The sequence below is a fragment of the Haliotis rufescens genome, unplaced genomic scaffold (genome assembly GCF_023055435.1).
Source record: "Haliotis rufescens isolate VD_foot unplaced genomic scaffold, xgHalRufe1.0.p SCAF_2, whole genome shotgun sequence".
NCBI lineage: Eukaryota > Metazoa > Mollusca > Gastropoda > Lepetellida > Haliotidae > Haliotis > Haliotis rufescens.
This window is the reverse complement of record NW_025963890.1, coordinates 42,699,585-42,726,986: the sequence shown is the minus strand read 5'-3', so window position 1 is coordinate 42,726,986 and position 27,402 is coordinate 42,699,585. Positions and strand designations below refer to the sequence as shown.

Below are 27,402 nucleotides of genomic sequence, written 5' to 3'. Positions count from 1 at the left end.
GCCCGGAGAGCGGAAGGTCCGGGGTTCGACCTGCGGCATGGTATCTCAGTGTGCTAGCGCTATCAATCGGCATCAGTCCGGACTAGCACAAGCAGCCACACAAACACACACACGTATATGCACGTCGCTATATGAGTGCAATAATCTTGGACGCGACGTTAAACCCAATTTCACCCCACCTCACCTCGTAAAGGTGGTTTTAGTGACAAGGTAAACGTCAAAGACCATCACTTGATCACGCCGTAATATAACTGAAATACTGTTCAAAGCGATGTCGCTTGATCACTCTCTCACTCGCTCACTAACCCGATCAAGATTCGTTTGGGTATCGTTATTTCAATACAGAAGGAATGTTATACAGACTGATTTGATTCACTCTAGAACAGCGAAGGTTCTGACATATCACCTGTTCTGTGCCGTTATATACTATTTTGGGGTCTTTTCCTTTGACCTAACCTCGACTGGTCTAATGAAACCATGATAAGAAATATCTGGCAGCTAGAAAGCTCTTACCTGCTACTGATTTTTCACACACGCACACACGCACACACGCACACACGCACGCACACACACTCACAGAGTTAAATGATCAAGAGCGTAAGACAATAATATCGGGTGTGGCCATCCCGTGCACGGATCACATCCGCAAGGCGTGTGCTCATGTTCAAAATCAGACGCCGGATCTTCAAATGAGGGGCGTGTTGGTATTTCCTGTGTCAATTCTTGGAGATTCTGTACTGGAGGGTCCCCAGCTCTAACCCTACGTCCCAACTGATCCCATAGATGCTCAATTGGCTTCAGATGTGGGTTTCGAGAAGGCCAAGGCAGAGTCACAATGGCGTTGTTCTGAACATGGTCAGTCACAGCTGGTCCTTGGTGGGGTCGGCATTATCGTCCATGAAGACAGAGCGTGTGACAAGTGCATGGTTATCAAAATGAGGCACAACAAAACCGTCCAATATGGTATCTTGGTACCTTTGTCCATGACCCCTGAACTGTGACCAAATCAAATGTGGACCGCCTCCGTGGTCTAATGGTAGAGCGTCCGCCCGGAGAGCGGAAGGTAAGGGGTTCGATCCCCAGCCGCGTCATACCAAAAGACGTTAAAAGATGGTACTTGTTGTTACCCTGTCTGGCGCTCGGCATTAAGGGGCTAAAACAAGGATTGGTCGGCTCTGAGTCAGTATACTGTGTCTGAGTGGGGTATTCATGTTAAACTGCGGCATGGTATCTCAGTGTGCTAGCACTATAAATCGGCATCAGTCCGGACTAGTACAAGCAGGCACACACATACACGTGCATGCACGTCGCTATATAAGTGCAATAATCTTGGACGCGACGCTAAACCCTCACCTCACCTCACCAAATCAAATGTACAATCAAAGAACGAGCATCCCCATGTACCATCACTGAGCCCCCACCACATGCTACTGTTTCCACGATGTTGTGCTCAGGACAAGATGTTCCTCTTCGACTCCAGCCACGAGTCCTCAATGACCTCAAGTTCCAGGTAGGGCACGGGTGACCCAGTCGTCTAAGGCGCCGCGATTCGCTGTGCAGAGTTGTGTCCCTTGGGAACGCCAGAAACCTATGATTGTGGGTTCGAGTCCCGGTTTGCTCCGATTATGTTTCTAGGTTTGTCAGCACCATACCCGTGCTCGTGGGTTTCACCGAAGTGGTAAACGTCTAAGACCTAAGGCTTTCCTCCAACATTAAGCTGACACGCCGCGATATAACTGGAATACTGTTAAAAGCGGCGTTAAAGCCAACGCTCACTCACTCAACTTCCGACTAGCCCGAGCCTGACACCAGGCTAAACGGTCCGCGTGTATTAGGGTGAGAGGAGTAGGCGTCTTATTGGTCTTCTGGCCCTTAATCCTGCTGCATTCAGCTGACGCCTGATGTTGCAAAGGGACACTGTGTTGTGGGTATGCCTGTGGTGGCGAAGAACAGTGCAAGTTAAAGTTGGAGTGAGTGAGTGAGTTGGGTTTAACGCCGCTTTTAACATTATTCCAGTTATATCGCGGCGTGTCAGCTTAATGTGGGAGGAAAGCCCCAAGTGATGCAGGTCCCAGACGTTTATCACTTCGGTGAAACCCACGAGCACGGGTATGGTGCTGACAAACCTAGAAACATAATTGGGGCGAACCGGGATTCGAACCCACAATCATAGGTTTCTGGCGTGCCCAAGGGACGCAACTCTGCACAGCGAATCGCGGCGCCTTAGACGACTGGGCCACCCGTGCCGCCAGTTAAAGTTGGAAGCCGTTTTGCCTGGCCTGTCCGGCACTGGTCTTCCGTGGACGTCCTGATCTCGTCACGTCACTCACATGTGTGTTTTCTGATGAGTCGACTGATTACAGTATGATTAATGTTCATCACGGTAGCGGGGCGGTCGGGTAACCTTAAGCGTATGGTCGTCACGCCGAAGACCCGGGCTCGATTCCCGACATGGGTACAATGTGTGAAGCCCATTTCTGGTGTCCCCCGCCGTGATATTGCTGGAATTTTGCTAAAAGTGGCGTAAAACCATACTCACTCTCTCTCTCTCTCTCATCGCGGTAGCCCGACATGACATGCCTGTTTGACGAATGGCAATGGGGGGCACGGGTGGCCCAGTCGTCTAAGGCGCCGCGATTCACTGTGCAGAGTTGCGTCCCTTGGACACGCCAGAAACCTATGATTGTGGGTTCGAATCCCGGTTTGTCCCGATTATGTTTCTAGGTTTGTCAGCACCAAAGTGGTAAACGTCTGTGACCTGCATCACTTCGGGCTTTCCTCCCAAATTAAGCTGACACGCCGCGATATAACTGGAATACTGTTAAAAGCGGCGTTAAACCCAACTCACTCACTCACGAATGATTTTGCTGTCTTTAATTTTCTGGGATAGTACGCTTTGGCATTTCAGTTACAATCGTTCCACTTTCAAATTTGAAGACGGTGTCCCCCGCCGTGATATTGCTGGAATATTGCTAAAAGCGGCGTAAAACCATACTTACTCACTCACTCAAATTGGAAGAACTTTCATTCAAAATTACTGTCAGAAACAACGCATGAACTTTCTGTCATCAAACATGAATGACTCTAATGAGACCCCTTAGACTCGTATAAACGCACCCACGAGGTGTTGCAGTTAAGGTGGCTACCATTCTACAGTATGGTGAAGTGTCAACACACAATGTACCATTAAAAATCTCTACATTGCAAATGAACTCGCAAATACACTTCACATTTGGTGGCGCGATACTTTTGATGAGGTGTATATACGTATTTCTCGTTTCTCAATATTCCTTTTGCGATATTCTTCTGTTAATTTCTAACTCTAAATAAAGCTAAGAGAAATCGATTTCACCGAAATATCTCCAAGCCCTCAAGTCACATTCAGTGTTTATTAACTGTGTCTATCAAACGTTGTGCTGTGTGTGACATCTCGGCTACGGAGACAGCACGGCCTTTGAAGAGGATAGATGAGTCCTTCCACGTCGTCTCTACGACATTACAGCATGGGATGACCAGCTCTCGTTCAGTGGATACGAGTCTTCTGTCTGCCCTTGGGATCCTCGGAAGTGAGTTAAAATCGTAAATTTTCGATAACATGAGCCAAAAAAACGAACATACCAGGTCTTCACGAAGCTGCATGAGCCAGCTGACCGAGTGTGAGTGACAATGTATTTTATACTAGCAAATATTCAGTGCTTTATTCGCTAGCAAAGATGGTAGCTTGGGCATAGATAGCAGAGCTCGCTTTGGCACGAAATGTATACACCAGGGAAGAGTCAATACTCCACAGATAATGAATTATAACGTGTCAACACTAATGGCAATGATGATTATGACGTCGAATGGACGTGGCGGTTCTTGTTTGACGGTGACGTAACTCACCGTGACATGCACGTGCATCATGCCACTCATGCATTCTCGTAGAAACGGGATATTGAGGTATCAAATCTGGGTGTCTTGCAATGTTTAACGATTCCCTGTGGGCATTTCACAGGAGATCAGAGGCACAAATGTCAAAGAATATCTTGAAATATCCTGAATATAGTGAAATTGTTCGTCTTCTATTTTTCTCGAGGGTAAATATTTTAATATAAGTGTTTTCACTAGGAACATCTTTCCATGAGAAAGTTGGGACTGATCATTGCTGCAATTTTCCCGCTAATACGTCACAGGAGGTTGTCCTGACCGTGGAAGCATCGGTTTGACTATGTGTTCCCCACGATCGACTGATCACTCTGTAATGGTAGCTCAGATAACGCCCGGCAGCTTTGAAGGACAACCCTAGATTCCAACGTAGCCTAACATGACCGCTATGGAGGGTGTTCAATCATGATTTGGGGTGGGATCGGTAGAGATGGAAGAAGTGATCTCCATGTTCTACAGTAGTGAGTGAGTGAGTGAGTTGGGTTTAACGCCGCTTTTAACAGTATTCCAGTTATATCAAGGCGTGTCAGCTTAATATGGGAGGAAAGCCCGAAGTGATGCAGGTCTCAGACGTTTACCACTTCGGTGAAACCCACGAGCACGGGTATGGTGCTGACAACCCTAGAAACATAATCGGGGCGAACCGGGATTCAAACCCACAATCATAGGTTTCTGGCGTGCCCAAGGGACGCAACTGTGCACAGCGAATCGCGGCGCCTTAGACAACTGGGCCACCCGTGCCCCCTCCTACAGTAGGGCACGATGACAGGTGTGACAACGGGGATGGCATTCTGGATGTGTATGGGAGACCGTATACTGGTGCAATCGGACCACACTTCACCCTCATCGACGATAACGCACGACCTCATCGTGAGGGTCGTTGAGCAGGAGACCATTATCCGCACGGAGTGGCCAACCGGTCACCAGACCGCAACCCTATCCTATCGGACACGCGTGGAACGAGCTTCAGATTGCCCTCTCACGACACCCTGTCCTTCCGGGAACTCTACAGGAACTCGGCAATGCTCTTACTGAAGAGCGGATCAATCTTTCCTTGGCAACCATCCAGACACTTATTGGGGACAGGAGACGACGGTGCCAGGCTGTGATCGCCGCACGTGGGTCACATACGCGCTACGGAGAGTTTTATTTTCACAATGAAATTGTTTTCGTAATTTTTTGGCGTTTCAGTTTTAGTCAGATACTCTCATTTTGACGGGTTCTCGGACTGATTATTTGTTCTTTGTTGGCATTGTATGGCACATAACAACGGATGGTTTTTTTTCATTTAACATAACATCACACAATATTGTCTTTGGTTATTTCAATAGATGCACACAATTTGACGTATTATACCTTTGAAAATTATCCTCCGCAAACTTTGAGTAGACATAGAAGTACTCATTAGAGAATGATTTGTGTTTTTCTGTAATTCCAGCTATATGACGGCAGTCTATAAATAATCGAGTCTCAAATGACATCACGAGTATCGATACATGCAATTGGATACGATGACATCAAATCAAAGATGTCACCGAGCCTGACCACCCGATCCTGGAGTCGGAACTTCAATCATAAGTTGCTGGGCACCTTTAGTCTTTCCAGGAATCCCCACAGGTACAATAGTGAATGTTGTTTGTTTGTTTGTTTAACGCCGCACTTAGCAATATTCCAGCTATATGACGGCTGTCTGTAAATAATCGAGTCTGGACCAGATGATTGACATCATGAGCATCGATCCACGCACCTGGGATACGATGACATACATGCATCAACCAAGTCAACGAGCCTGACCACCCGATCCCGTTAGTTGCCTCTTACGCTGGTATATTGCTGAGTGCAGCGTTAAACAACTAACAAACAAAACAAACAAACAAAGCATGTCGCTCACCAAGATGTGTTGATGATATGTCGCTCACAGAGATGAGTTGATGATATGTCGCTCACCAAGATCTGTTGATGACATGTCGCTCAGCAGAATGTGTTGATGACATGTCGCTCAGCAGGATGTGTTGATGACATGTCGCTCAGCAGGATGTGTTGATGAAATGTCGCTCAACAAGATCTGTTGATGACATGTCGCTCAGCAGGATGTGTTGATGACATGTTGCTCACCAAGATGTTTTGATGACATGTCGCTCAGCAGAATGTGTTGATGACATGTTGCTCACCAAGATGTTTTGATGACAGGTCACTCAGCAGGATGTGTTGATGACATGTCGCTCACCAAGATCTGTTGATGACATGTCGCTCAGCAGAATGTGTTGTTGACATGTCGCTCAGCAGGATGTGTTGATGACATGTCGCTCAACAAGATCTGTTGATGACATGTCGCTCAGCAGAATGTGTTGATGACATGTTGCTCACCAAGATGTTTTGATGACAGGTCACTCAGCAGGATGTGTTGATGACATGTCGCTCACCAAAATCTGTTGATGACATGTCATTCAGCAGAATGTGTTGATGACATGTCGCTCAGCAGGATGTGTTGATGACATGTCGCTCACCAAGATCTGTTGATGACATGTCGCTCAGCAGAATGTGTTGATGACATGTCGCTCAGCAGGATGTGTTGATGACATGTCGCACACCAAGATCTGTTGATGACATGTCGCTCAGCAGAATGTGTTGATGACATTTCGCTCACCAAGATGTGTTGATGACAAGTCACTCAGTACGGTGTGTTGATGACATGTCGCTCAGCAGGATATGTTGATGACATGTCACTCAAGATATGTTGATGTGTTGCTCAGCAGGATGTGTTGATGACATGTCGCTCAGCAGGATATGTTGATGACATGTTGCTCACCAAGATGTGTTGATGACATGTCGCTCAGCAGGATGTGTTGATGACATGTCGCTCAGCAGGATGTGTTGATGACAATGCGCTCACCAAGTTGTGTTGATGACATGTCGCTTACTAAGATGTGTTGACATGTCGCACAGCAGGATGTATTGATGACATGTCGCTTACCAAGTTGTGTTGATGGAGTGTCGCTCAGCAGGTTGCGTTGATGACATGTCGCTCACATCACCTCCTGCTAAGCCCCATTTCATCAACACAACACATCTGGCTGAGCATGTCAACACAACTTCGGATCTTAGCTGGTCTTATTTCTCAAGACACTGATTTGCATTCTGCTCCAGTAGTCCATTGGTATTATGAGTGAGTGAGTGAGTGAGTGAGTGAGTGAGTTGGGTTTAACGCCGCTTTTAACAGTATTCCAGTTATATCATGGTGTGTCAGCTTAATGTGGGAAGAAAGCCCAAAGTGATGCAGGTCTCAGACGTTTACCAATTTGGTGAAACCCACGAGCACTGGTACAGTGCTGACAAACCTAGAAACATAATCGGGGCGAACCGGGATTCGAACTCACAATCATAGGTTTCTGGCGTGCCCAAGGGATGCAACTGTGCACAGCGAATCGTGGCGCCTTAGACGACTGGGCCACCCATGCCCCCTTGGTATTATGAAGTGAGTATTGAATTTACTGTGCAGAGTTGCATCCCTTAGCCAAAAGTGAGCTTCCTGCTCCTGGACTCAATCCCAAATCTGACCTGGGTATGATACTTGGTCATGTCTAATTCAAATGATCATAGGTTTGAATCCCAGATGTGTGGATGACATATGGTAACATGGGGTTCAGCAGGTTTGGATTGTGCAGACATGGTTCTCAAAAAGATGTGTTGATGACATGTCATTCACCAGGTTGTGTTGTTTCGAAGACAATGTTTAGTAGTATGTGTTGAAGACGTCATTCTGCTGGTTGCGTTTTTGACATATTGTTCTGCTGGACTGACTGACTGACTGAGTATGGTTTTTACGCCGCTTTTAGCAATATTCCAGCAATATCACGGCGGGGGACACCAGAAATGGGCTTCACACATTGTACCCATGTCGGGAATGGAACCCGGGTCTTCAGCGTGACGAGCGAACGCTTTAACCACTAGGCTACCCGACCGCCCTTGTTCTGCTGGATGTGAGTGAGTGAGTGAGTGAGTGAGTGAGTGAGTGAGTGAGTGAGTGAGAGAGCGAGTTTTACGCCACTTTATAAGCAATATTCCAACAATATCACAGCGGGGGACACCAGAAATGGGCTTCACACATTGTACCCATGTCAGGAATTGAACAGGGTCATTTGCGTGACGAGCAAACGCTTTAACCACTAGACTACCTGACCGCCCCTCTGCTGGTTGTGTTGACGACATGTCATTCAGCTGGATGTGTTGACGCTCCTGTTCTGGTTTGTTTTGCTGATGTCATGTCACATCAGTTGTCTTCTCTGTACTAATAGTCAAAACAAAAGTCCTTATTTTCAAGGGGTCAACTCAAGATTTATTTCCGCGTGACAAATGCATATACCAAATTAACTCATACACCATTCACCGTTATGGAGATATTTACAAATGCAGAATTTCACAGCACTTTTCGTTCAATGTTCAACTTTCTCACAAATAGAATATTTTTCAGAAACAATCTCTTTCTCTCGCAAATTTCAAAGTCATCCTTTCACACTCCTATCTTGCCCAAAGTCAACAATTTATGTATAACAAATTTACATTTGATTTTTCGAGGAGAAACAGGTCTTCTCCCAATGAATTTCCCTATGTATATGGCTAATGTAGCCACACGATTCTACTCCTTGCCCAGCTTAATACACGAGGGCTTCGAGTCTGTGAAATTCTGCCGAGACTGCTAGCATTGTGAGCCACAAAAAAAAATTAAACAGAAAAAAAAACGGTATCACAGTTTGTTCAGTCTCTGTTTGATAGTTGTCCTTCGATTTTCTTATATTTACACCAACAAAAGCAAAGACATCACAAATTGGCAGAGAACTCGAACCAGGCTTGTATCATTAAGTGACAAGAATTATTGGCTAGAAGTACACTGGGATAAAACAGAAATGTTTGACATAGAAACATATTTGTATAAAAATGTAGCTTTTCTTAAATGTGCAAACTTATTGGCGATATTGATTAAACTGATATATCATGCAGTAGGAGCCATTAACACGCTGTAGTAAGTATAATACCAATCAAATTATTCAGTTACGAATAGTATTTCCCAGTATCTCTTCCTTAATATGGCAGTATATCTATGTACATTTTGTTTACATCAAACACATGCATACTGAAATATTGATGCAACTGAATTTGTTTTTTGGTTCTGAAGATAAAATAATCTAAATTCAGATTATTTGGCACATTGGATTGTCATACGTGGCAAAATATGGAATGAAAAGTACTAACAAAACAATTCGGTGAGTCATCAACCCTTGTCTAATTCCCTGCCTTACTCATTGGTGATAGATGGCCTGGTGCAAGCCCTTCATACAAGTTGAACTACACTGTACAATATCGTATGATCAATGAAAATGGAAAAATTGTGAATTACAATCTTGTTGAGCACCTGCTTACGAAATTCAATGAAAGCTTACCAAATCATAGGAGCTTTACTATGGAGTATATACAATGAGAAGCAAACTGAGTGTGGACATACAACAGAAATTTCTATGTACAGTATCATCCCAAGTGGACAATTTGAGACCATGATCACAATCAGATTGAGGTTAATATTAATGGACTTTTTGTGAAACTTCTTTTATAAAACACTTCATTCCTGCATGGAAAATGTACACTTCCAAATAACAAACAAGATATTCATTCACCTGAAATAGTCTTCATGCTCCCAAGTTCAATCGATAATAAAAATTTGAAATTTACAAGATGTACAAAATATTGTAGATGTGTAATGACCTGGACCCTCACTGGCTGCCAGTGACCGACAGGACTAGAATTTGGTAGTGCTCTTATCATCAAGTAAGTCTTCCTAATGCACTGAGAAGGGTCTCGAGGCATCTCCAGCAACACCTCTGCTCAGGCAAACCTGAGGAATAAAATCTACAGCTTTACAATAAACAAGCCCCGAGAGATCCTGTCAATACAGTCCATTTTGATCTACATTACCAGACCTAGGACCTGAGAATTACATCCTGGAACGGAACCAACGGTTTGGACAAACTCTGAAGATACCATCATTTCCTGCTGCTTGCCAGATTTCTCTGAATCTTTACCCAAATGTTCCATTAAAGGTTTCTTTCAGAGATATGGTCCAATGATAAAGTGTTAAGTTCAGAGCTACACCAAACTAATATCTAGTTACATATATTAATATCTACGCTTTGCATGAAAGAAATGCTAATTTAGAGAATCCAACCAAACGGTTCTTGCCGTCTTCCAACTCTATTGATCTTCTCAAATGACTGTTCTGTCTTATGGCAGTCTTGGAGACAAACCAAACAATTGCATATTGGAACATATCTAATAACTAGATTCGGATGCTGAATGCCCAAAGTGTATCCATAGAGTGGGTAGACAGAACACTGATGTATATCTTCTAATCAAATGTGTAAAAGGACAATCAGCTCAAAACCTCCAAACCAATACAAAAATAGAATCTTGTTTGTTCCAACACTATGAATACATACCCTGTCTGATACGAGAGAAAGGAGTGATAACAACCGATATACAACCCTATCTCCACACTGCTTACTTGATGAGAGTAGCACCCAATAATAACACTTTAGTAATTAACAGGGCTTGGAGGGCTATATGGAGGGTCAAGCTCACTACCACGACATAACACATAACAATGTTTAACATTTGTGCACCTCATACACATACAAAGACACACCAATAACACTAACTCAATGATCATCACCACATCTTCCCCACAGCCTCCCAGCATCACCGATATCTTACAAAAAAAAAGATCATTCATTAAACACGATCTTGTATTACTTCTTCAGTGTATACCCCAAATGAAATTTTAACATATATTACTTGATGTGCTTGCCCATTTCTGATAATAAACACCCATTACAAATAGAACCCTTTTGACAAACATTGATATTTAACAGTAATTTAATGACATATATTTGTCCCTTCACCAGTCCACCAAAACGTTCAGGAGTGACGAGTGTGTACAGGACCTCATCAACATTGGATTATTGATTGTTGTTCAACGCCGCACTCCGCAATATTCTAGCTATTTGACGGCGGTCTGTAAACAACCGAGTCTGGACCAGACAATCCAGTGATAGGAATGATGTGCTGTGATGCTGGGCAATACCACGATACCATCTCTGTGGACAAATACAGTATCAATTCTTCACATCTGTCAACACTTTAAAAGATTGTTAGATTTTCAACTTGGCATTTTAGATGATCCCAAGAATACAATAAAAGAGCATGTGTCCAAATCTGCATTATCACCATACAGCAGACTACACCATGTTATTTTATAAGTACTTTGTTAAACACTGTTACATCCTAGCAATGGACATAATCATTGGCAAGGCACCAAGACACAGTCAAGGTATTCAAAAATAACAGCCCTATTTTCAAACCATTTCCTGATTTTTTTATTATCCTGTGACAATATTATTAAACTTAAATCAAAACATTCGATGAGTGAATTACTTGCCAAAAGCTAAAAAAAACCCTGAGAAACCTAAGCTTAGTTATGAAAATGCCTTTGTTCTTTTTTTTTCATCTCTGAAACATTTTGTTACTTGTATAAAATCAAAGTGTCAAATGACTAACGTGTTATACCTCCCAATTCTTCACTCTGGCAAAACGGTCTGACAACCTGATATGGCACTAACATTGTGATCACCAAACAACCTTGGTTTCCCTTGATCTACATAGATATGGAACAGTAAACCCATCTTGATGAAGCTTGGTCAAACTGACCAATGACTACACTGCTTGCAACTCAACCAAACCATCAGCAGTGTTTCTGGGATAAAACCGCATCGGGAAATCATCCATCAAATGACAATCATTCCTGATGATTTCGGACCACTTTTTTTCAAATTTACATAACCGGAAGACTCTTTATTTATGGAATCAATGGATCAAACCTCATGTTCTTTAAGTTCCAAAGAGACACAATACAGGACAACCACATACACGATACACAATTCACACCTGTGATAGGGGTAAAACTGCAGTAATACATCAGAAAACGAATGGTTCATCTCTCCGCGACTTCTGTCTCTCACTATTCTCTTTCAAAAAGGCACTGGGCCAGGTCAAAAGTTTTGTTGATTCACAAATAATTCCAAATCTGACACAGATGATCATGTCAAATGGCTTTTCAACAACAAACTACCTTGAATCACTGACCAGATTAATACGAGTTCATTTCAGGATCAAAAAGTGTGTGAACTGGCTACTCAAAATGAAGGCAAAATTGCACATTGACATGGCTCGAAGTCCTCTTCTTTTTCAATGCTGAAGCTCTTGATGCCACGGCTCCTACCCCATCAATGCCAAGATAATTAAATAACCTGATGGGTGAAAGACCTTTTAGCAGAGTTTCCAGGCATTATAAACCGTCTAATTGAATCTGGGGCATTTGTTTATGGATTATCAATGTCCTGAAGAGTACACATGAAAGGCAAGCCACTGCTGTCTCCACTGTCTCAAAGCCAACATGATTTAACACATGGAAATTTGCAGCGAGTCAACTTAATGTGTTTGTACATAAAAAGGAGACAATTAATTGCCTGATAATGCCCCAATGTTTTCAAGTTTTCTCCATGGTAGACACGTTTTGGGTATAGATACAACAAGATCTGCATTATGCAAGTGGTCTTCTCCAAGATTCTGCATGGTCCAAATAAATAGTGAAAAACAAACAATAATACTCTCCATCTTGAATGTATCTTCATGACGATCTTTTGTACCTCCAACATTCATTCTGTTCACTTGATCAATCTTCATTATTGAATTTCTTCCCTGTCCCGGAAGGTTTCCGGACACACAAGTCGTGTGAATGATTAATTCCACCCTCCCTCTCTTCCTTTCCAAGGAGAGGTAATGCCTATTTTTCGGGTGTCAATGTCTTGACATGGTTTTTTTATTTGGCTGATCCTTCAGACGCTAATCCACTCATTTCCTCATAAGCTTGGAAAGTGCTTACAATAAATGTGAAATTGTACAGCCATGTCCATTTTATTTCCTGATTTTCCGTACTGCACGTTTGATTTTTCTCCCCGTATCTGGAGTGCTCCTGAAAAGAATGTTAATGTATGTATGAGAAATAAGATACTTAAGGCAGGGGTGTGGGAGGATCGTAGTAGATACAATTCCTATTATTGATGTACCAGCCATTTTAAAAAGAGAGAAAGAGACAAGAGAGGAAGAGGGAGGGAGGAGCTTAATGACCCTGGTTGTGACGAGTGAGTGAGTATGTATGGTTTTACACCGCTTTTAGCAATATTCCAGCGATATCACGGCGGGCGGAGACCAAAAATAGGGTTAACTAATTGTACCCATGTAGGGAATTGAACCCGGTCTTCAGGGTGAAGAGTGAATGCTTTAACCACTAGAATACCTGGCCGGCCCTGTGACAAGTACTATGTAACTGATGTGTCGAGTTTAAGGTAATTAAATTATTGAAATAAAGTCACTTCACAAATACATCACACTTGTACATTTTTCAGTGAACTTGAATGAGCCACAATCATTCTACATTGCAGCTGAAGATTGGTGAATGGCATCTTCCCAAGGCAAGGGCGTTAAATTTTCCATAAAGGTCCAGTTTCCACCCTTGCTAAACTAGGCTGGTATTCCGGAGTTACACTTTGGCTGGACTAACAAGTCTATGCACAGTCCAATCAAAATCACGAAACGAATGAGACATCAGGTTCGTAAACATTGATTTCAACGTGCAGATTCCAGTCGTCCGAAGGATTTGCAAAGCATGTATACCATCAAATGGGAATAGACAGATATTTTGCAAATCTTTTCATGTTTTTTATTAAGGTGTTCAAGAGATTTGATGCACTTAGCCGTCTTATTACAATATAGATCTTGATTATCACCGCGTTTTTGTTTGAAGCAAATGCAAGTAATATGAGAGGTGGAATCTGATTGGTCAATAGGAGGGACATAGAAGGGACATCACTTGTGATAGCCACTGGTGGCATTACGATCAAGCCAAGGAATTCCAGCCTAGTTCGGCAAGGGTGGAAACTGGATGGTTATATTCAGTTAACGCAACATGCTTCGGGAATATTTGTGAATGGCCACATGCTCATGATCTGGTTCCACTTTCTGATTTTGTGAATGTTTTGGACATCCAAATGTCTGAAGATAACCACTGCGTGCCTCACTACCAAACATCTTGCCTTACAACAAATTATTGCCCCCACGTACCTACAGACAAAGATTATTAATGTGCGTGCTCTCTTCATTTGGAATTCGTTGAAGCCTATTTTGACCTTCAATGGCGTGCTACAGTCTTATCCTAACATACTCCCTACAGTTTTGTATTGGGAGATTCATAGACGCCTATTTTGACCGTCAATGGCGTGTTATGGTCTTATTCTAACATACTCCCTACAGTTTTGTATTGTTAGTTTCATAGACGCCTATTTTGACCTTCAATGGTGTGCTACAGTCTTATCCTAACATACTCCCTACAGTTTTGTATTGTTAGTTTCATAGACGCCTATTTTGACCGTCAATGGTGTGCTACAGTCTTATCCTAACATACTCCCTACAGTTTTGTATTGGGGGATTCATAGACACCTATTATGACCAGCAATGGAGTGCTAAGGACTTATTTAAACCTGGGTCTACACATTTTATTGGGGTATTCATAGTCGCCTATTACGACTGGCAATGAAGTGTGAGGACCTCATTCAAACCTGGGTCAACAGAGTATTGTTTGGGGGATCCGTACCCGATGGTGAAGCTGGGAGTGTTGCCGCCTGTGAAGCTCATGGCGTTGGTGGAGTTGAAGGTTGGGGCAGGGGCTGCCGGCTGGGGCTGCTGGGTACTACCGAAGGAAAACCCTGATGACGTGGATCCCTGGGCTGGTGCACCGGCTGAAGTCTCATTCTGCAACAGTGACACATCATGAAGAGGGGGTGAGGTGAGGTTTAACGTCGCGTCCAAGATTATTGCACTTATATAGCGACGTGCATGTACGTGTGTGTGTGGTTGCTTGTACTAGTCCGACTGATGCCAATTTATAGCGGTAGCTCACTGAGATACCATGCCGCAGTTTAACATGAATACCCCACTCAGACACAGTATACTGACTCCGAGCCGACCAGTCCTTGTTTTAGCCCCTTAAGGCCGAGCGTCAGACAGGGTAACAACAAGTACCATCTTTTAACGTCTTTTGGTATGACGCAGCCAGGGATCGAACCCCGGACCTTCCGCTCTCCAGGTGGACGCTCTACCACTAGACCACGGAGGCTGTCACATCATTAAGACCTACATGTGACAAAGTAGGTACAGACCCCACAGCAACTCAGTAGTGCAGTTGCTTGACACAACTTTGAACATTATCACTGTTGTTTTACCACAGCATCATAACCAACAACTATAATATTGTCAGCAAAGGGGCATAACTTAACAGCCATTTGCTTTGCCTTGGACCACAAGTATCAGAATTCGTTGATCCAAACCAATAGTACTATCGTAACTCTCCATTCTGTCTACATAACCACCCTATTATCTCCCACTCAATCCATACCCTAGTATAATATATACCCCCTCTACTCCCCTGAGTACATACCCCTTTAGCGGTGAACTGGAACACTCCTCCACTTCCTGCTCCCCCGAAGTTGAAGCTGGGTTGAGAGTTGAGAGTGCTGGAACCTGCAAGAGACACACGGTATTGAAGGACATGTTTCACAAGGAGTTCCTTCACAGAAACATTCCAATATCAAAGAATCAACTTTCTCCCACAACTGAGGAAAGGGAAATGTTCAATTCACACTTAGAGCAACTGAAAAAATTAATATCAAAACAAACATTTTATGAACGTTTTCCGTCCTCACATATTTTAAAGTTATCCTCTGACTTAATATATCCTACTCAACATGCTCAAGAAGTGCATCGGCACATCTTTAGGAGACTCAAATTGTCTTAGTTGAATGCTAGTTTGATAACACTGAGAAATCTCAGAACAAAAAAATTCTTGACTTCACCATCACCAATCAAAAGTTATCTACTGAAAAAGGTGAGGTGAGGTGAAATGGGGTTTAACGTCGCGTCCAAGATTATTGCACTTATATAGCAACGTGCATGCATGTGTATGTGTGTGTGTGGCGGCTTGTACTAGTCCGGACTAATGCCGATTTATAGTGCTAGCACACTGAGATACCATGCCGCAGTTTAACATGAATACTCCACTCAGACACAGTATACTGACTCTGAGCCGACCAGTCCTTATTTTGGCCCCTTAATGCCGAGCGCCACACAGGGTAACAAGTACCATCTTTTAACGTCTTTTGGTATGACGCTGTCGGGGATCGAACCCCGGACCTTCCGCTCTCCGGGCGGACGCTATACCATTAGACCAGGGAGGCGGTCCTACTGAAAAAGGAGTTCAGGCTAGTTTTTGTTATTGGCGCAAACTGCTTACTTTGGTTGTTTGGGCCTGCCATCTTGAATGAGAAGCCTCCTGAGTTGGCATTCTGATCTGCAGCTCCAAACGCAGGCACTGGTGTGGCACTGTTGTTGGCTCCAAACACCGACGTGGAGTTGCTGAACATCCCCCCGCCCTGGGCTCCGGTCTGAGGGGTGCTGTTGGCGGTGTTGCCGAACGCTGGCTGAGGAAGGGTGTTGGTGGTGCCAAACGGTGCCGTAGTTGTTGCTGGGGCGGAGGAACCGAATGCAAACCCTGTCTGTGATCCAGCGGAGCTGTTCCCGAACTGGAATACTGAGTTGGTTCCGGAGGATGCTGTTTGAGCGGAGAACTGGAAAGGTGTGCTTGCAGTAGGTGCTGGCTGGGCAGCTCCGAATGAGAATGATGGGGTTGAAGTCGTCGTCCCTGCCGCAGTCGATGCTGTAATGAAGGCAGACATACAGGAGGGGAAATATGTCATTGCTGATGACAATTTTCTAACTGTATCTTAAACGCCAAGTCAACAAATCTGACAGTGACACAAAATGAACAACTATGAAAGTTTTGGAAGTGAATGAGTAGGGATTAACACAGAATCATAGTAACATCACAGCGTGTCAACTTCATGTAGGAGAAAAATCTACAGATGACAAGTATCTACACCGCTACAGGACAACAAAGAGAGTGTACTCCGGTCACTCACCGCTGCTGGTGGAGTTGACACCAAAGTTGAAGACGCCACTTGCAGATGTCACAGATGCCGATGCACCAAAGTTGAAGCCACCTGTTGAGGTAGAGTTTGTGGACTGCCCGAACGAGAAGGACTTCTTGGCTGCAGGTGCTCCTGACTCTGCAACAAGGATTCTCTGTGATGATTGACATTCAACAGATATATCTGAGAGTGAGTGAGGATGGTTTTACACCACTTTTAGCAATATTCCAGCAATATCACGGCGGGGTACACCAGAAATGGGCTTCACACATTGTACCCATGTCGGGAATCGAACCTTGGTCTTCGGCGTGACGAGCGAATGCTTTAACCACTAGGCTACCCGACCACCCCTATATCAGACAGAAGAAGCTAACAGTTCTGTGCAGATCAAGAGCTAAAGCATGTGGTTTTTCTGATCCCAAGGTCCTGAAACAAGCCAGGAGGTCAAGTTCAAGACAGCAAGGGGAGATAATAAAACTGATAAAGTGATATTATTTCCAGCTATATGAATTAAGTATAAAGAAACTAGTAAAATCCCAGATATTCTTTACATTTGTATACTGCATTTCTCTTTAATGCCTCTACTAGGGCTGGGACGACACCAACTGTGCGATCAGATTCGTATCACAAAACTTGCTTGTGCTCTTATCTGTGGTGCGTAAGCCATCTTTTTCATAGAGAGGATGGCCAAATACCTGGCCCACTGATGATTTACAGTTGGCAGTGTCAAGTATGGCACAACAAATGAAGATATGTATGTTTTCACCATTAACTTGCACTACTGATCAGTGTTTAGTGGAACAGTTATTAAAGCAAACATTTAAGGTCAGAATCGATATTTTGTCCTTAGTGTGCGACTGTGATTGATACTTGTATCGAGAAGGAAAAAATAGCGATCCACCGATGCATCAATGTATCGTCCCACTACTAGCATTTACTGCTTGTTCTTGACAGTGAGAAAGAGCTGTGTGAGGTCTTGCTGAAGAAGTTGTTTCAACTAGCTGAGTGGTTAACTCTATCACACAGCTCCAATGTGACCATGGAAGGGGTGACGTCACAGATCAGCACCACTTTTCTCATGCAGGATAAGTTAAAAAATATCAGTATTACAGGCAGATATAAAGACTCAAGACAACCAAACATAACTGTATAGTTGGGGAAAACTAACAAAATGCCCATGTTGTTATTGTTTGTTGTTTAACACCGCACTAAGCAATATTCCACCTATATGACCAAGGTCTGTAAATAATCTTGTCTGGACCAGACAATCCAGTGACTGACATCATGAACATCGATCCACGCAATGAGGTTCGATAACATGCATCAACCAAGTCAGCGAGCCTGACCACCCGATCCCGTTAGTCGCCTCTTACGACAAGCATAGTCGCTTTTTATGGCAAGCATTGGTTGCTGAAGACCTATTCTACCCGGATCTTCACGGGTCCAAAATGCTCATGAAATCAGAGTATTTATTCTAATAACTAGTCATTTTCTATCCTTTCCCTTCCATGAAGGTCCTCCTCACCCTCATCCCGTCCTCGCTTCGGGGCAGCTGCTGCTGTTGATGTGTCTGTGTTGGCAGTGAAGGGGAATCCCCCACCCACTCCCAGAGGTTTGTTGTTGTCTGTGTTGCCGCCGGCGACTGGTTGACCGAATGCGAACAGGGAGTTGTTGGTTGCAGCAACAGGCTTGCTGGCTTCCGTAGTGGTAGCTGGCATGGTGCCAAACACAGCCTTACTGTCGGTCTTGTCTTGTCCGAAGGAAAACCCACTGGACATAATGCCTGTATAGAAATGAATTTATTTTTAGGTTAAAACCATCATTTATGCTTATCCTGACTAATACTAATTGGTTATCTTTCTTATTCCCAAAAGGAAGTGGAAACTTCCTGTGCTGTGTTCCCAGAGACGGAAACATCTCACCCAAACACACCCCTCCAACTTGTAGATGCACTGGAAACCACACAACCAACTCTTGTTGGGGCGAAAATAAGAGCTCCTTTGTACGCATGCTGAAAAAGCCCATATTTGGTATTTACGCGAGCTGTTTTTGTACATTTGAGTATGCGTGATTAAGTTTATTGAAAGTAATTGGGTTTTGAATATTTGGGCTGGGTGGGTGTATTTTACGCAAATATGCTGCTTATCTGTAGCTATGCAAGTCAGATGGTTTTGGATTTGGTCATGTGGTTCCGATGTGCCTGCATGTGGGAGGGGTGTGTTTGGCTGAGATGTTTTCTGTTCTTCAGGAACATAGCACAGGGAGTTTCCATTTCCTTCAGTCAGAAGACAAAATAATAGAGTTTAGCAGAAGCCTATCCCTCAAAGTAAGCAATCATCAACTGAACTGTCAGTGTACACACAATCTCAAAGAAGAGTATCAATAACTCTTTAACACCTGTTATGCAGTGTAAGAAGGGAAGGCTTGGATCCTACCAGTTTTCTTCTTGTACAATAATTTAGGGACTCCCCAAACATTCATTCAATCAAATTAGAATTTCATACCCTCAACTCTTATTATAAGACACGAGTCAAAATAATTTAATCACAATTACCAAGGGCTCGACTTCAGAAACTTGTCTTATGTTTGTTGTTTAAAGCCGCACTCAATATTCCAGCTATTTGACGGCAGTCTGTAATTAATAGAGTCTGGACCAGACAATCCAGTGATTGACATCATGAACATCGATCTACACAATTGGGATACGATGACGTGCATCAACCAAGTCAGCGAGCCTGACCACCCAATCCTGTGAGTCGCCTGTCTGCCCGAAAATGAACTCAAGGTTGCCTCTGAGAACTTCCCTGACCAAATATTGCACAGAATGCATGTAACATATAACATATGCCTGACTCATACCAACCACACAACCCACATGTGACACATGTGACCTCACATAACCAAATTCCCCAAATTAATATGATTAATTAATCCAGTATCAGAATTTTGTGCAATGAAATCACTTTATCTCATACGAGGTGTCAGACAATATCATCATCTACTGGACAAAATTCAAAAGAGCTGACTTCAGCAAGAATAAACTAATATGTTTAATTTTTTATATACCATGATATACAAACACTTTAAACTGTCAATTTTGGTCAAAGTATATCTCAAGACATCTTTCAAAACTTTCTACTATTTTTAGCTGTATTTTATTTAACATCCCAATTGATGTTTTTGTTGATGGAAATGTATTCCAGGCTCCAGTCTACTTATTCAGATCATCCTCAATACTCAATTATTCTTAAAAGTTAGGGAACTGTTCTGTCTGCACTCAGCAATATTTCAGCTGAATGACAGTGGTCTGTAAATAATCCAGTCTGGACCAGACAATCCAGTGATTGACATCATGAACATCGATCTACACAATTGGGATACGATGACGTGCATCAACCAAGTCGGCGAGCCTGACCACCCGATCCTGTGAGTCGCCTGTCTGCCCGAAAATGAACTCTAGGTTGCCTCTGAGTACTTCCCTGACCAAAAATTGTATAGAATGCATGTAACATATAACATATGCCTGCCTCATACCAACCACACAACCAACATCTGACACATGTGACCTCACATAACCAAATTCCCCAAATTAATATGATTTATTAATCCAGTATCAGAATTTTGTGCAATGAAATCACTTTATCTCATACGAGGTGTCAGACAATATCATCATCTACTGGACAAAATTCAAAAGAGCTGATTACAGCAAGAATAAACTAATATGTTTAACTTTTTATAAACTAACACTTTAAACTGTCAATTTTGGTCAAAGTATATCTCAAGGCATCTTTCAAAACTTCCTATTATTAGCTGTATTTTATTTAACATCCCAATTGATGTTTTTGTTGACAGAAATGTATTCCAGGCTCCAGTCTACTTATTCAGATCATCCTCAATACTCAATTATTCTTAAAACTTAGGGAACTGTTTTGTCCTCACTCAGCAAAATTCCAGCTGAATGACGGCGGGTTTGTAAATAATCCAGTCTGGACCAGACAATCCAGTGATTGACATCATGAGCATCGATCTACACAATTGGGATACGATGACGTGCATCAACCAAGTCAGCGAGCCTGACCACCCGATCCTGTGAGTCGCCTCTTACGGCAAACAGTCGACTTTTACGGCAAGCATGGGTTGCCAAAGGCCTATTCTCTACCCGGATCTTCACAGGCCAAACTTGTTTAAAGTTGTACATGGTGCATGTTGACATGAAAATGAAAAGTTGGTCACACCAGACAAAACCAGGTTGCACCCTGGTCCCATAAATTTATCGAAGTTGAATCAGATGCATAAGCAAGTCTCAGTTAGTACAATATCAGATCTCTGAGGACTATGTCATGTGTCATGAATTACATACAACACAGCGATTAGTGATGTAATATGGTAAATAAAGCTTAGACCTATGGAGTGTGTTCAAAGACTGTTCGGTAAGTTGGACCCAAATTTGGTTTTACATAAATAACATAAATAAAAGGTTGCATTTTTCTTATATGGCTAAATCAAGTCCAGTGGTTGATATCTGAACAACAACTAGCACCTACCTTGGGGTTTGAACGGACACCAATTTAGCCAGCCCTAAGCTGAGAGTGAAAGTCTTGTCTGTGGTTACTTGTCCAAGTATTATTTACTAACAACATATCCCGACCCAGTGTTTGACATGAAGGGGGGTCCTGGGGTGCGTGTACGGTACTTTTGTCTCAGGACACTCTAAATGTTCATCTTTTTACAATCGGGTTACGACAAGGACAGGACCCCAAGACTTTTATACTGAATTCTGGACACTGCTATCCAATTGTAAATGGCTTGAAAATGTCAGGGTATATAAATATTCACTTGTCATGCTTCTAAAACTAAGCATCAGGGTATATACAGTACTTGTAATGTCTCCAACATATTTAAAGCTAAACATGACTTTCGTTTTCTTTAGCTTATCTGCTTTTAACACTACATTTTACTCACCTGTAGATGTTGTGTTAGCTGTAGCAGTTGTCGTGGCTGCCGTTGCTCCAAATGAGAATCCTCCAGGTGAAGCAATTGATGTGGCACCACTCTGACCAAAACTAAAACCTGTGGCACTGCTCAGAGAATTGCCAGAACCAAATATATTGTCACTCTTTTTCTCTGCAGTAGAGTCTGATTTTTGTCCAAAGGCTAATTTCCCATTGGACGAGTCCGTTCCACTAGGTTCACTAGTAGTACTTGTTTTACTGGCCTCAGAAGCAGACCCACCAAATCCAAACCCAGACGATTTAGATTCCGACACTTGGGTCTCTGTGCTGGCTTTGAAACTGTTCACAATGCCTTCCGATTCTTGAACTGGCTTCTTATCGAGAGTTCCAAATTGAAAGCCACCAGATATACTAGAAGTCTTTTGAGAGCTAAGTACATTTGATACACTATTAGAATCACCTTTACTAGAACTTCCATCTTTTGCTTCATTGTCACTAGATGCAGATTTTGAGTCACTCCCCTTAGTGGAAGGCTGTCCAAAACTAAAACCAGAACCAATCTTAAATCCACCTTCCAAGCCAGCATTCTTTGAATCTGTAGATCCCATGCTGAAGCCTCCAGTGGATAAGGCTGACTTTCCAAAACCACCAAACCCTCCTCCACTAGAAGCTGTTCCACTGCCGAACATAGATCCACTGATTTGGAATCCAGATGCACCGATTGTACTGTTTGTCTTCGTCTCCGGTGTCCCTACAGCAAGATGGTAAAATAGCAATTATTGGGAAGTGTTCTTTCTCGGTAGTTTAGACTCAATGAGTTGGACTTGACACAGACTGTAACACTTGTAACATAGCCCAGGATTCACTAGGAATTTTCTGACATGGACCCGTTACGTTAAAATTTCAAATATTCCAGAGGTACGCCCGTACAGCACAATGTAAAAATGCCCCATTTCTTTTAAAATGTGGGCCTTTTTTCAAATTTAGGTGCTATAGGCACAAGGCCTCACCCTCGAATTATACCTGATAGCCATAAATTGGCATCGTCAATACTTGTGGGTATATACACTATGTCCCCCGATCATCCCCATATTACATGTGTATGCTCTGCGGTGTATCTACAACCAACAAATCAGGAGACGGACTCGCTCCAGTAGGAGGGACACCAGTGATGACTCGGTTTACATCTTCACACAAACACCTTGGTTCATGAACGGAATAATACAGTCTCATTTCATTAGCTAACCACAACTTTAGACATTGGTTGATTCAATATTACTGCACTCATATAGTAATGTGTGCGTGTGCGTGTGCGTGTCTGCTTGTACTTGTCCAGGTCTTATAGTGCTAGCCTACTGAGATACCATGCAGCAGTTTAACATAAATACCCCCCTCAGACACCTTATACTGACTCCGAGCCGACCAGTCCTTATAAGCCCCTTAATGCCAAGAAACAGATAGGGTAACAAGAAGTAGCATCTCTTAACGTCTTTTGACGCAGACGGGGAACAAACCCCGGTCCCCGGGCCGATGCTCTACCACTAGACCACAAGGATGGTCCGAAGGCCTGACGCTGTATTAAGATAGCTTGTGAATAATCTAGCCTGGGCCAACAAATAACACAGTGGCGGAAAGCATAAGTAAAAGATCCCCCACCAGTGTTCAGCTGCTCTGTCAACAAGCACCGATATCTATATCTATGCACAGCCTTACATGGCTATACAGGTCATCCAGTCACAAGGCAAAGAACCCGTGAAGACCCGGGCTGGAATAGGTCTTCGATAACCCAAGGTTGCCGTAAAAGGCCACTATGCTTGTCGTAAGAGGCCGCTAACGGGATCGGTGGTCAGGCTCACTGACTTGGTTTGATGCATGTCATCGTATCTTAATTGTGTAGATCGATGCTCCTGATATCAGTCACTGGATTGTCTGATCCAGACTAGATATTTATGGACCACCGTGAAATAGCTGGAATATTGCTGAGTGCAGCGTTAAACAACAAACTATCAAAACAAAAAAAAACACAAGGCAAAGAGGTACTACACCTGACAAGCCTCACCACAACAGGGATGGGAATGACATTTATATTTCACTTTGATGGTTTTATGTTTTAGGTACTCAAGCATTAATAGTCTTCCAATACAATGTCTCAACTAAATTTAATAATTCATAAATCTCATTTTACCTGATGTCTTGGCTCCAGGTTTGGGAGTTTTACAGGCCACACACTTGGTGTCTTCTGGCTTGTTCTGAATCATGCACATGTCACAGTCCCAACTTCCTGCGGAGGACTTGAACATGGAGGACAGACTTGGCTGACCGGAACTCAGAGATCCAGTCCCTTTAGCAGAAATGTTACAAAGCTTTCTTTAAATTTGTATAAAATTCATTTCCCGGGAAAAAACATTTGCAAACAAACACACGTCCAAGACCAGTTAATTCCACGAGGGACGGGAAAAATAACAACATTACCCACCCTGTGGACAAGTCATATTTTACAGTCAGGTACTAACTCTCTGAACTTGAATTAAGGATATTTTAGGTTTTAAAAAGTTGAGACAACTACTCCTACCAGTACGAAGTTAACACTTTCAACAGCAGTCAACTAAGGTTTTACTGCTATGACACCAAGAGACTCTGCTGTGATCGATGAAGCCTACATTCATCAAGGAAATTATCAACTTGTGCAAACATCTTTGTTGCAAGATGTTATACTCCATTTGAAAGGTCAAATCCTACTGTTTCTAAATATGAAAGTTACGTTTAACAAATTATTAAAATAATGCATTTACAACTTAAGTTTGTTTATAACCAAAGATGTAAGCATTCATTATATCTGGATTGATCACTAAGGAAGTGAAAATTGTAGCGATTTTCTGCAATAAAGTAAGATTTCTTAATATCCATGTACCTTTTTATTTTTTATTTTCATTGTTTCAGTAACCGGCAAATTATTTTTAAAAGAATATTAAACATTATGTTTATTTTAATAAAGACAGCATCATCAATGTCAAACTGCAGCTCAGTTTACTAATGCTCCTGAACATTGAGAAGACTAGTTTGGGATTAGGCGCATTACCTGATGTCTTGGCTCCAGGTTTGGGAGTTTTACAGGCCACACACTTAGTGTCTTCTGGCTTGTTCTGTATCATGCACATGTCACAGTCCCAACTTCCTGCGGACGACTTGAACATGGAGGCCAGACTTGGCTGACCGGAACTCAGAGATCCAGTGCCTATTTTTGAAGAAAAATTGCACTGACAGTTAACACAGAAATGTGTAGAGAAAGATGTTTTAAAGACACAATCCAGAAAATGTCAGTTAAAAAGGTAAGACATCAAAGGTGGTATCCTCAAGTTGTCGAAACGCACATTGAGCCAACAACCTTCACTTTATTAGGGAGAAATATCTCCCTTTGGGCAAAACATCTTGTCCAATAAAAAAAAAAAAAAAAAAAAAAAAATAAATACAAAAAATGATAGTAATAATAATAATAATTCAAAAAAATAAAAATAAAATAAATACAAAAATAAATACAAAAATAAATAAATAAAAACAAGTATTTGTCACAGAGTGACGAAATATCCCCCGCCATATACACCATAGTACCAAATATGAAGACAATCCAGCAATTAGTTCTTGAGATATTGTGGCAACACCGTTTTCCAACTCCAAAAACAGATTTGCCTGCTGTGACCTTGAAAATGGAGTCAAGGTCACCAAATCTGACAGGTGTATGCGGTGTCTGTATATACACCATAGTTCCAAATATGAAGACAATCGAGAGGTTTAGTTCTTGAGATATTGTGGCAACACCGTTTTCCAACTCTAAAAGCAGATTTGCCTGCTGTGACCTTGAAAATGGGATCAAGGTCACCAAAACCGACTGGTGTCTGCGGAGTCTGTATATACACTATAGTTCCAAATATGAAGACAATCCAGTGTTTAGTTCTTGAGATATCGCGGCAACACCGTTTTCCAACTCCAAAAGCAGATTTGCCTGCTGTGACCTTGAAAATGGGGTCAAGGTCACCAAAACCGACTGGTGTCTGCGGTGTCTGTATATACACCATAGTTCCAAATATGAAGACAATCCAGTGTTTAGTTCTTGAGATATCGCGGCAACACCGTTTTCCAACTCTAAAAGCAGATTTGTCTGCTGTGACCTTGAAAATGGGATCAAGGTCACCAAAACCGACTGGTGTCTGCGGAGTCTGTATATACACCATAGTTCCAAATATGAAGACAATCCAGAGTTTAGTTCTTGAGATATCGCGGCAACACCGTTTTCCAACTCTAAAAGCAGATTTGTCTGCTGTGACCTTGAAAATGGGATCAAGGTCACCAAAACCGACTGGTGTCTGCGGAGTCTGTATATACACCATAGTTCCAAATATGAAGACAATCCAGTGTTTAGTTCTTGAGATATCGTGGCAACAAACAGGTGGGACGTACGGACGGACGTACGGACAGACGTACGGACGGACGTACGGACGGTCGTGAATACTATATCCCCCGCTTCGCGCTTTCGCGCGGCGGGGGATAATAAATAAAAAAGATTTGCTTTTGCAGGGTCCACAGGATTTTACAATCTAAAGTGACTTGAACACCACAAATTCATAACAAATTTTTCATTCCAAGTTATGTAGCAAAGCAGACACTACAAGGATAGACACAGCCTCCAGTCTGTAAATCAGAGGCTAGAGGAAATCGATGACTAAAATCTAGCTACAGTGATCCCTCGCTACAACGCAACCTTCGGGTTCCAAATAATTGATGAGCATTATAGATGATCAGCGGTTTAACGAAGGTCGAGTCGAAGGTGGTGGATGACCAACAAAACATGTTCTGCCTACCTAACACGATCTACATTGCACATTTCAGAGTTTCAAAAAAGACTGGAATAGGAGTTATTTATGACTCATAGTGTAAAAAAAAGTTTTATTGAGTATCAATATGCGCTTTCAAAAAGAACAAACACATCGTATCCCTTCAGCGAATTCAGGTGAATAAACAGGTATAACAAACTTGGTCAATAAAAGTATGAAATTTGATATAAAACATAACTAGACATGATTTTCCATTTAAAATGTATTTCCTGCTCTCAAAGGCATTGTTTTATATGCAGAGATTAAGATTACTGTGTGTATTTTCTCGTAAACTAAGCCGGAAATAGCAATCAGCTGTGCACACGTTTCCTCCGTATCTAACGGTGATTCAGTAAAACGTACCAAATGATACATCTTCAAAGAATTTTGTTGCAGGGTTGTCGGAAGAAATTGTATCTAAAATTATCATTTTATCAGGAATAATATATTCCAATATCGTGTTATTTTAGTTGAAGCTTCCACCATATTTACTTAAAATTATAAGAACCATAA

General features: G+C 42.5%; 1 protein-coding gene across 3 annotated transcripts in view; it reads right to left on the bottom strand.

Moving 5' to 3' along the window:
- Nucleotides 1-8,237: 8,237 nt before the first annotated feature.
- Nucleotides 8,238-27,402, bottom strand: part of LOC124149402 (nuclear pore complex protein Nup153-like) — a 48,482-nt gene continuing 29,317 nt past the window's right edge. For all 3 annotated transcript variants that reach the window (XM_046520949.2, XM_046520951.2, XM_046520950.2), the window contains 9 exons: nt 25,101-25,256; nt 24,207-24,362; nt 22,032-22,772; nt 18,595-18,852; nt 17,061-17,207; nt 16,376-16,798; nt 15,524-15,606; nt 14,681-14,838; nt 8,238-13,003 (listed from right to left, as the gene is read on the bottom strand). In XM_046520949.2, the coding sequence (XP_046376905.2) occupies nt 12,946-13,003; nt 14,681-14,838; nt 15,524-15,606; nt 16,376-16,798; nt 17,061-17,207; nt 18,595-18,852; nt 22,032-22,772; nt 24,207-24,362; nt 25,101-25,256 (2,180 nt within the window). In that variant the 3' untranslated portion in view covers nt 8,238-12,945. The remainder of the gene's footprint in view (nt 13,004-14,680; nt 14,839-15,523; nt 15,607-16,375; nt 16,799-17,060; nt 17,208-18,594; nt 18,853-22,031; nt 22,773-24,206; nt 24,363-25,100; nt 25,257-27,402) is intronic.